Source organism: Triticum dicoccoides, chromosome 7B, assembly GCF_002162155.2.
Source record: "Triticum dicoccoides isolate Atlit2015 ecotype Zavitan chromosome 7B, WEW_v2.0, whole genome shotgun sequence".
NCBI lineage: Eukaryota > Viridiplantae > Streptophyta > Magnoliopsida > Poales > Poaceae > Triticum > Triticum dicoccoides.
The window spans coordinates 244,826,773-244,835,724 of NC_041393.1; the positions used below are offsets into that span (position 1 = coordinate 244,826,773).

An 8,952-nucleotide genomic window follows, 5' to 3' on the forward strand; every position below is an offset into this window, starting at 1 on the left:
ACGTTGAGACGCCCCCGGAATATCAGCCGGAAGCTTTTCACGCGGAGGGAAAATCGAGAACCCTAAAGCCGCCGCCCACACATCCCAAGGAATAAAACCTCAAGGCCGCGGCTGACATCCCTCCCTAGCTTACACCTAGCCGCCGCCGCCGACGACGAAATCCACCCAAGCCGCCGAGCTCGTCTCGCCGTCGTCGCGCTCTAGGCTTTTGGGATGGAGGCCGAGACGGCGGCGAAGAGGGCGCGGGAGAACGAGGGCGCTGCGGCGGCGGACGGAGCCGGGGAGCAGGCGGGGATCTCCGCCGTCATCCCCGGATGGTTCTCCGAGATCAGCCCCATGTGGCCCGGCGAGGCGCACTCGCTCAAGGTGGAGAAGGTCCTGTTCCAAGGCAAGTCGGACTACCAAGACGTGCTGGTTTTCCAGTCCTCCACCTACGGGAAGGTGCTCGTCCTGGATGGGGTGATCCAGGTGACCGAGAGGGACGAGTGCGCCTACCAGGAGATGATCACCCACCTCCCTCTCTGCTCAATCAAAGACCCCAAGAAGGTCCTGGTCATCGGGGGCGGAGACGGCGGCGTTCTGCGGGAGGTCTCACGGCACTCCTCGGTGGAGCAGATCGACATCTGCGAGATCGACAAGATGGTGGTCGATGTGTCGAAGCAGTTCTTCCCTCACCTGGCCCTCGGGTTCGAGGACCCTCGCGTGTCCCTGCACATCGGCGACGGCGTCGCCTTCCTGAAGAATGCTCCAGAGGGCACCTATGATGCAGTGATCGTCGATTCCTCCGACCCAGTAGGCCCTGCCCAGGAGCTGTTCGAGAAGCCGTTCTTCGAGTCCGTCTCCAGGGCTCTGCGTCCGGGCGGGGTCGTCTGCACCCAGGCGGAGAGCATATGGCTGCACATGCACATCATAGAGGACATTGTCACCAACTGTCGCCAGGTTTTCAAAGGCTCGGTGAACTACGCATGGACTACGGTGCCCACATACCCAAGGTACGCACAACTGATCCTTCCTGTCTATGTGACCGAAGTCGGTTTTCCTTTCTTTAGCCACCGAGTTTATGATTCAGCTTATGATTCTTGGTTGTTGTTGCAGCGGAGTGATAGGTTTCATGCTCTGCTCCACGGAGGGACCTAGTGTTGATTTCCAGCATCCCGTCTTCAGCATCGAGGAGGACGAATACTCCACAAAATCAAAGGGGCCGCTCAAGTTCTACAATTCCGAGTTCCACACCGCATCGTTTTGTTTGCCATCATTTGCGAGGAGGGTCATTGAGGCCAAGGCTAACTAGATTCTTATGAAGATGGTCACTGAAACCAAGGCCAACTAGAAGAGCTGGTTTGGTTTCAATTTCAACACTGGGAGAAATCTGTCTTTGCGTAGACAGAGGAAAAGCCCCCTTTTTTATTAACTTGCAATAAGCCCACATGGAAATTATTGGTACCTGTGATTCTGTCTGCTGTATGTCTCAGCTTGTATTTCCTGGCTACCTGGTGGTATGAGAACCTTCTGAATTTAGTCTTTTGCCCTGCAGTTTTCCTTTCTTATCTTATGCTTCCTCTGTATCAAAATGTAAGACATGTTTTTACTGCGTTTAGGGGGGCAGGGGCGACAGTTCCTGTCATGGCAGTTCGTTCGGATTTTTGGAATAAGACCCTGCCTTGTGGACAGAACACGATTGGATTAAATTGGTTACATTTTTGGAATAAGACCCTGCCTTGTGGACACAACACGGTTGGATTTTTGTATCAGAGGAAGACTTGTTAATTATATATGCTTGTGTGATGTCTTGATAAGATATCCCCTACTGTTACATCAAAAAACATAAATAAGAGTGCTAAATTGGTTACATTTTTGGAATAAGACCCTGCCTTGTGGACACAACACGGTTGGATTTTTGTATCAGAGGAAGACTAAGTTAATTATATATGCTTGTGTGATGTCTTAATAAGATATCCCCAACTACTGTTACATCAAAAAACATAAATAAGAGTGCTATAGGAGTACATGGTTGTTGGGGTTGGGGTTGGGGTGGGTGGGGTGAAGCATTTCCTAACATATGATGAACAACCTGAAATGACATTTTGTACTCTCAGCGAGCATTCAATATTTGATGAATACACTAGGCAGGTTAATTGTTACTTCCTCCGTTCATAATATAAGACGTTTTTGCAGTTCAACAGAGGTAGAACAAGTTACAGTACATCTTAAGTAAATAGCGATAACTGTGGCACACACAAACGTACGCAACCTACAACATATGAACTAACAGGTACAGTCCATATCACTAGCAGTACAACACATTCTAAACCAAGATGGATCCAGTGAAACCATCCGGTCCATCAATCCGTGTTCATCATGCCTATATTGCTAATCAGTTGATCTACAAATAACATCTAAATTCAGCCAAAAAGGCGAATCTGTACCATTCGTCCTACTTTTTCATCTTCTTTCTGAGCTATGCCACTCCGAGCTAGGGATAGAGATCGACCCAAGGTTAAGGTGGGGTTTGTGAGGTAAGTGCCTTAAGGATTATCATTTGTATGGCGCTCAATCTTTTTCCTCTCAGTGAACTTGTTGTCCATGCCAAACTCTTCTGCAAACGTCTCAATGTCAGATGCAATTTCAGAGCAACCCTTTCGGCTGACAAAATGCGGGGGTTCTGTGCCGCATCGCTCAAGCCCCATAGAACTGCCAATCTGGCTGTGTAAGTCCTCCATGTCTTCTGCACCCACAGCTTGCCTTTTCGTACCCATCTCAAGGTCCACGCTCATCTTCGGCGGGCTTAGGACCCGCCCCATGCTAAGCGTTGAGGCGAAGGCTGCAGAATCCTCGTTAGTTTAGCCCTGAAATTGTTTCTGGAGCTGGGAATCCTTGAGCATAGGATCTCGATGAAATTTTGGACCAGCCCACGGTTGTAAGGATTGCTTCTTCTATCGTAGCGGTACCGGAAGTTCTCATAAGTAGTCTGCAATAATTATTCCTGGAATTAGCATTGCACATAAACTGCAAAGAGAACCAACTGTTACTACATCTACTGGACAAAAACCTGACCTGATTGGTGGAAATCAAGTAGAGGTGGAATGAGGTCAATCCTCCGACAAACCACACAGCAACAAATGTGTATAACATGAGAATGGCAGAGATGGGCGACTTCAAGATAGCTCTACCAAATGTGCACTCATGGGTGTCCATTATTTTCCCGATGTTGACCCAGCAGAATGTGAACACGTATATGCATAGCACAGTTGCTGAAGATACAAACATAAGGAAGAAGCGGTAGTTTCTCTGCAGGAAAGGAAAATCCAAAGGCATAATGAGTAAAATGTATGGTAATTATTTATTATGGTGCATATATGTCCCCTTCAACATTAAGAGAAAACATATATTTAATTACACGTGTCCCCATTCTTCTTTTTGTCCAATTTCTTTAACATAATTTAGACTTAGCATGACTACTGCTGCCTCAGCAATCCAGAAAATCTTATACAGAAGTAAAACCCTCAACAGAAAGTAATTACTCATGTTTTTTTTCTAATAGAAATCCTTATGTGATTGATGATCTTGCTAACACAAAAATAATGCATACCTTTCCAATACACTGCCCTACCCAAGGACAGTGGTGATCAAAACGTTCGACACAGTTATTGCAGATTGAGCAATGGGAGCACCTTGGTGGACGATAAAGCATACATGTATGGCAATATTTGACCTTAACTAAAACACCATTGACAAGAACATCCTTGGTGAGTGGTAAACCAGCTGAGCCATGTTGACCACCTGGCCAATCTGATAAGTTGGAGGATTCACCAATGTTTTCTGGTTCCGGAGGATGAGAATTACGCGGAACAATTCCAGGATCACGTCCAGACGTGAGAAGCAGAAGAATGAGAATCTGCATAACAGAAACAATAATTGATTAGTAATCTTGTCAAGCTACAGTTACAAAATTGCGGACACGACATCACCTCTGGTTCAATACATAAAAACACAATGGCTACCAACATTCTCTGCTAAGGAACTGTGGCATAACTTGACATGGTAGAAGCCAATGCAAAGAATTTCAGTTCTTAAAACAGATTTGTGAGATAAGGTATTGATGATCCATATGACGCATTTGCAAGGCCCAAGGGATGGCTACGAAATTTCCAAAACAGAATAGAAAAAGGCATGAATGTGCACACAGCTAACTGGATGCAAACTTACATATGCTGTAAATATGATAGATACAGATGCCACCCAACCTCCAATTTGATTTTGGTACCCATGGGCAAGCTGCGGAGAAACAACGGCAGCAAAGATGATCACTGGGATGACAATTAAACATACTGTGGCTATGAGGGACCTCACATCAGGCCCAAAAATAAGTCTCCCTCCAAGAAAAAATATCTGCAGGGACATATAAAGAAGGCCCTTAAGACGAAGATAGTACCATAAATGCTATTGAATTTAAAACTGAAGAGTATAAAACAATGAAGTTACGTAAAGTCCTTTTCCATTATTAAGCCGGTCCAGTGCATTTCTAATCACAGTGAAGTTGTACAGATGTGGATAAACTCCAGAGTATGTTGAACAGTTGAAGGAAACAAAACTGTCGGTACATTTTTTAGATAAAAAACTGTCGGTGCATTGAGATAAAAGCAATATGAGTTTGTTTTTCGAAATGAGAGGGCTCATGAAATGTACAGCTAAGAAACAAACAGCCACCACAATACTGAATCACACACTATAAATCAACCCAAAGTCCTAAAATAATATGGTTCAAACCTAAAATCCACAATTCCCGTACATCAAAGCAGGTGCTCAGACGCCATTACGGCTCCAACCACTCATGGCCCATCTTTTAGAATCGCTAAGAAAAAGAGAACACGATGCAATTCCTGATTTCCTGCCCCACTAGTTAGTACTACTGCACAATCACAAACCCAGAATAACGGGCAAGAAATCCTCACATTGCTCCCTTTCCACGCCTGGTACACGCGCCGCGGCGGCGCCTCATCGGCCTCCATGATCCGACGGTTGGAGTCGGACAGCTGCTGCACCTTCCCCTGCATCCTCCCCTCCATCCACCTCAACCCAGACGCTCCCTGTTCCGTTCACCAAAGCACGACCGCTGGCCGTTGCACCCGCCAGCCCCAGAATCTTCAGAAACCCTAATCCAAGGCCGACAAGTCGCAACTTCAGAAATCAAGCGAAATGAAAGCTACGCCGGTTGCAAGAACAAGCAGGCGGTTCTCACGGAACCCAGCACGAGAAGGGGAGATGCCCGGATCAAACGAAACAGCGGGAGACGGCGAGTCCGCACCTGGGAAGGAGGGTCGACGGCGACGGGAAGCTTCCCGGGAATCAAGGGGGGCGAGAGGATGGAGGCGCGTGGTGATGTCACCTTGGGATCCCAAGAAGGCGAGTTCTTGCTCGCTGAGAAGAGTGGAAAAGTTTCAGTCCGAAGAGACTGTAGACTGTAGTAGTATCTCTTTTACAAACTAACACCCTAGCATTGTTTTAATCTTACAAATAGCCACTGCTCATTGTTGGGCGAGGTTTGTTTAGTGAGAGGAGATGTTTCCGTTGACCTCAAAGCGCTTGTAGTAGCTTTGTCAAGATAATGTGCCAGCAAAATCTCTTTGCTTATAGAAATATGATGTATGATACCTCCTTCGTCCCAAAATAAGTGTCTCAACTTTGTACTCCCTCCGGTCCTTTTTACTCTGCACATTAGGTTTGTCTAAAGTCAACCTCATCCAACTTTGACCAAGTTTATATAAAAAATTATTGACATTTACATAACAACACCAATATCATTAGATTCATCTCGGAATATATTTTCATATTATATTTATTAGATATTATAGATGCTAATAATTTCTAATATAAATTTGGTCAAACTTAGCTAAGTTTCACTTTCGGCAAACCCAATGTGTAGAGTAAAAAGGACCGGAGGGAGTACTAACTTTAGTGCAAAGTTGTACTAAAAACAAGACACTTATTTTGGGACGGAGGGAGTATGTGTTTATAGAAAATTCTATATACGTATATGTGAGCGACTTCGATTTTACTGAATTAAAAATAAACATTTGATAGGAACATGTCACTGCTCAAAGTTGGAGGTAAAGATCTTAAACCAACAAAAATAATCTAAAAGAAATACGTCTGATGTTATGTCTTTGTTTTCTCTTTTATCTGATAGTTTATGACCGGTACTTTTGTTTCACGACCGAACACGAATTTGTAAGTTGCCATATTTTTACTTTTTTTGATAATGATTGCAAGCATGCAAAAAACAAAAAACAACTTATCTGAAAAGAAAAAAGAAAGAAAAGAAGAATGAAAAAAGCAGGGAAGATAAGCTAGAAAAAAGCTGCAAACTTGTTGGCTTTCCTGGAGACACTGCATCTTTAATGAAAAAGGGCATAGTGTGGAAGCTTTGGTAAACATTGGCACACGCATCCCAATCCAATTCGATTTGACAAATCACCAAAATAGCTTCCGACTCTTTTTTTTCATTACTATTCCTTTTTAGGAAAATTTATTACAAATCGCCAAAATAGCTTCCGAGTCTTTCAATTTGACAAATGTTTTTGGTTGCAGTCGAGTTTGTTTTTCATTCATCTAAAAAGTTTGTTTTTCATTAGGAAATACCAGTATATAACTTCACCTTTCCCACTTTAATTCAAATTCCTGCGGTCAAAAGTGACATTAGTCCAAGTGCTCTTTCTTGCTACAAGTGCCCTGGTTACTGGCTACTTGGGCACACACATCTGACATCTGGTCGATGCATAACTTGTATGAGATTAAGCAGAAATATTATTAATATTGGAAATAAATGAACCAACTGAGAACTTAATCTTTTGCAAAAATTCAATCAAAAAGAGAAAATCACTTGGAAGGAGTACAACCAAATACGCCAAGGTTGAGGGGCCAAGACTTCTCGGCTGTCATTGAGAAGGTCAAGCCGGCTTCGGTAAGGGAACGGCGAGAGCGACACATCGGCGGTTTGTCTTAGCGGCAGTAGTGGTCATTCGGTGGTCTCGGAATCTCAATGTAATTTTTATTATATTTAAAATACTTTGTAATTTTGATGAACTTTCATAATAGATTTGATCCTTTCCGAAAAAAAAAGCAGAGGAGACAATGAGTAATACAAGTTTCTTACCCGCCAAAAAAAGAGGGGGACAATGAGCATGTAAGTACCAAACTATTTTATTACATGTAGATATAACATTAGAACTAAAGTTAGGGGTCACGGTCGTTTTGTTCAAGGATGGAAAGGTTGTCGAGTTCGTGATGTCCTACAACTTATTATTATTATTATTATTATTATTATTATTATTATTATTATTAAAAATTCCATGTTTGGTAATCATGTAGCGTTGTTTTTATACAATTTTGTCGATAGATACATTTTACTCCTCTCAACTTTTCGCCATAGATCTTTTTAGCTCAACTCTAACTCATCTAGAAAATATAAGTTCCAAAAACCTACAGTTTTGGGAATTAGATTTATCTAGTCCAACCTCAAGTGCTCTTTAATTCCCCAAAAGGTTTTTGGGTCAAACCGAAAAAAAATTCTTCCTCCAAATTCCTTGAAATTGAGCGGGAGGGAACTTTCATCTCCAACCACCCCCTCCAGCCACTTAGATTTGCCACCGTTGGCCCTCTCCAGCCACACCGCTAGCTGTCGAGCCCTTTTCGACCCCACTGATCTCGTCACCGTCCTTTCCGACTGCACGCCACCACCAAAATGTCCTCCCGAGACTGTGCTATTGTTGGCGCCTACTCCTACGGTGATGCCAAGCCTCGGTCCCCCGTCAGGCAATGCTCGAGCAATTGGTTGCCTTTAGATCATCTCTAGGAGAGCCACTATAATCTCAACCCACAAAATCGATTTAAGCTTGCCCTAAATCGATTTTGCGGGCACTTTATGCCCAACGCAGAACAAATATCGCAAATGGACTTGCAAATTTAAAATTTTCCGCTACATTTAAATAGTCCGGACCGCATCGTAGTTCAGTACACACACATTTAAACAAACTAAATCCTAAATGACGGAGGGCGATGACGGCTCACGGCTTCACACTAAGGTGGTACTCGCAGGAAGATTTGTTGATGGTGTAGACAAGCTCGTACTGGCCGTGCGGCGGCGCCCTCTTCGTTGGTGTCCAGCGCCTCCTTCGCGGTGAATCGTGCCACCTCGGCCTCGTGGAGAGCCTTCATCGACGGCCAGAGCGTGTTGTACAACTCTTTGAAGCGGTGCCACCCATGACTCCTGCCGTTGCGGTAGAGGGCATCACGGTTGCGAGCCAACTCACGGCGCCACGGCTTGACGGTGTAGCCGCTAGAGCTTTCGGCCTCCACGTTATGCCGACCGCGCTTGCGTGGCGGCAATAGGCGGCGGCCCCATCGTCGAACGCCTCCTCCGTGGCCTTCTCCTGACAGTGCTCGCCGAAGCTATGCAAAAACTGTGGTGGAAAAGAAGAGGAAAGTGATAGAGGGTAAGGAACACGATGGATCTAGATGCAAAACAGGAACCCTAAGTCGCCCCTCCCAGTACATATAGCGGCTAAAGGGGGTGGTTTGAGGGCCGCCCATATAATGTTTATGGGTCGCTGCAAATTTGGCGGACCTGTTCTGGCCTGAAAAAGGCCGGATACACTATCCCACCCGCAAATATATGGATCGGTGGCGGGATAACACACATGCTAAAGAGGCTCTTACGCTCTCTCCCAACCTCCAAGGAGTCAGCACTGGCCACCTCCCTCACTCATGGGCTCCTCTGTTGCTGCTCAAGTTGAGCATCACCCCCTACCAACCCAGGCAGTGACATCTCTGCACTGATGACACCTTCATTCTCTTTGTTTCCCTTACAATGCCACATCAATACAGACGAGTTTGACATGGTGGTACATAACTCAGTCCTCGAATCAATGAATATACAACCATACTAGTACATAA

The 8,952-nt window shown here is 44.8% G+C and overlaps 1 protein-coding gene and 1 pseudogene across 1 annotated transcript; one reads left to right on the forward strand and one right to left on the reverse strand.

The window, feature by feature from the left end:
- Positions 1 to 66: 66 nt before the first annotated feature.
- LOC119338328 (spermidine synthase 1) lies at positions 67 to 1,545 on the forward strand. The gene is made up of 2 exons (XM_037610620.1): positions 67 to 992; positions 1,096 to 1,545. Exons 1-2 carry the CDS (start codon positions 214 to 216, stop codon positions 1,289 to 1,291), a joined length of 975 nt encoding a protein of 324 aa, XP_037466517.1. The 5' UTR covers positions 67 to 213; the 3' UTR covers positions 1,292 to 1,545.
- Positions 1,546 to 2,131: 586 nt separating this feature from the next.
- On the reverse strand, positions 2,132 to 5,466 carry LOC119338327 (annotated as a pseudogene).
- Between the last annotated feature and the right edge of the window lie 3,486 nt (positions 5,467 to 8,952).

Coding starts and splice junctions, on each gene's coding strand:
- LOC119338328 (XM_037610620.1), top strand. CDS start 214: ATGGAGGCCGAGACGGCGGCGAAGAGGGCGCGGGAGAACGAGGGCGCT. Junction 993..1,095: donor ACGGTGCCCACATACCCAAG/GTACGCACAACT, acceptor TTGTTGTTGCAG/CGGAGTGATAGGTTTCATGC.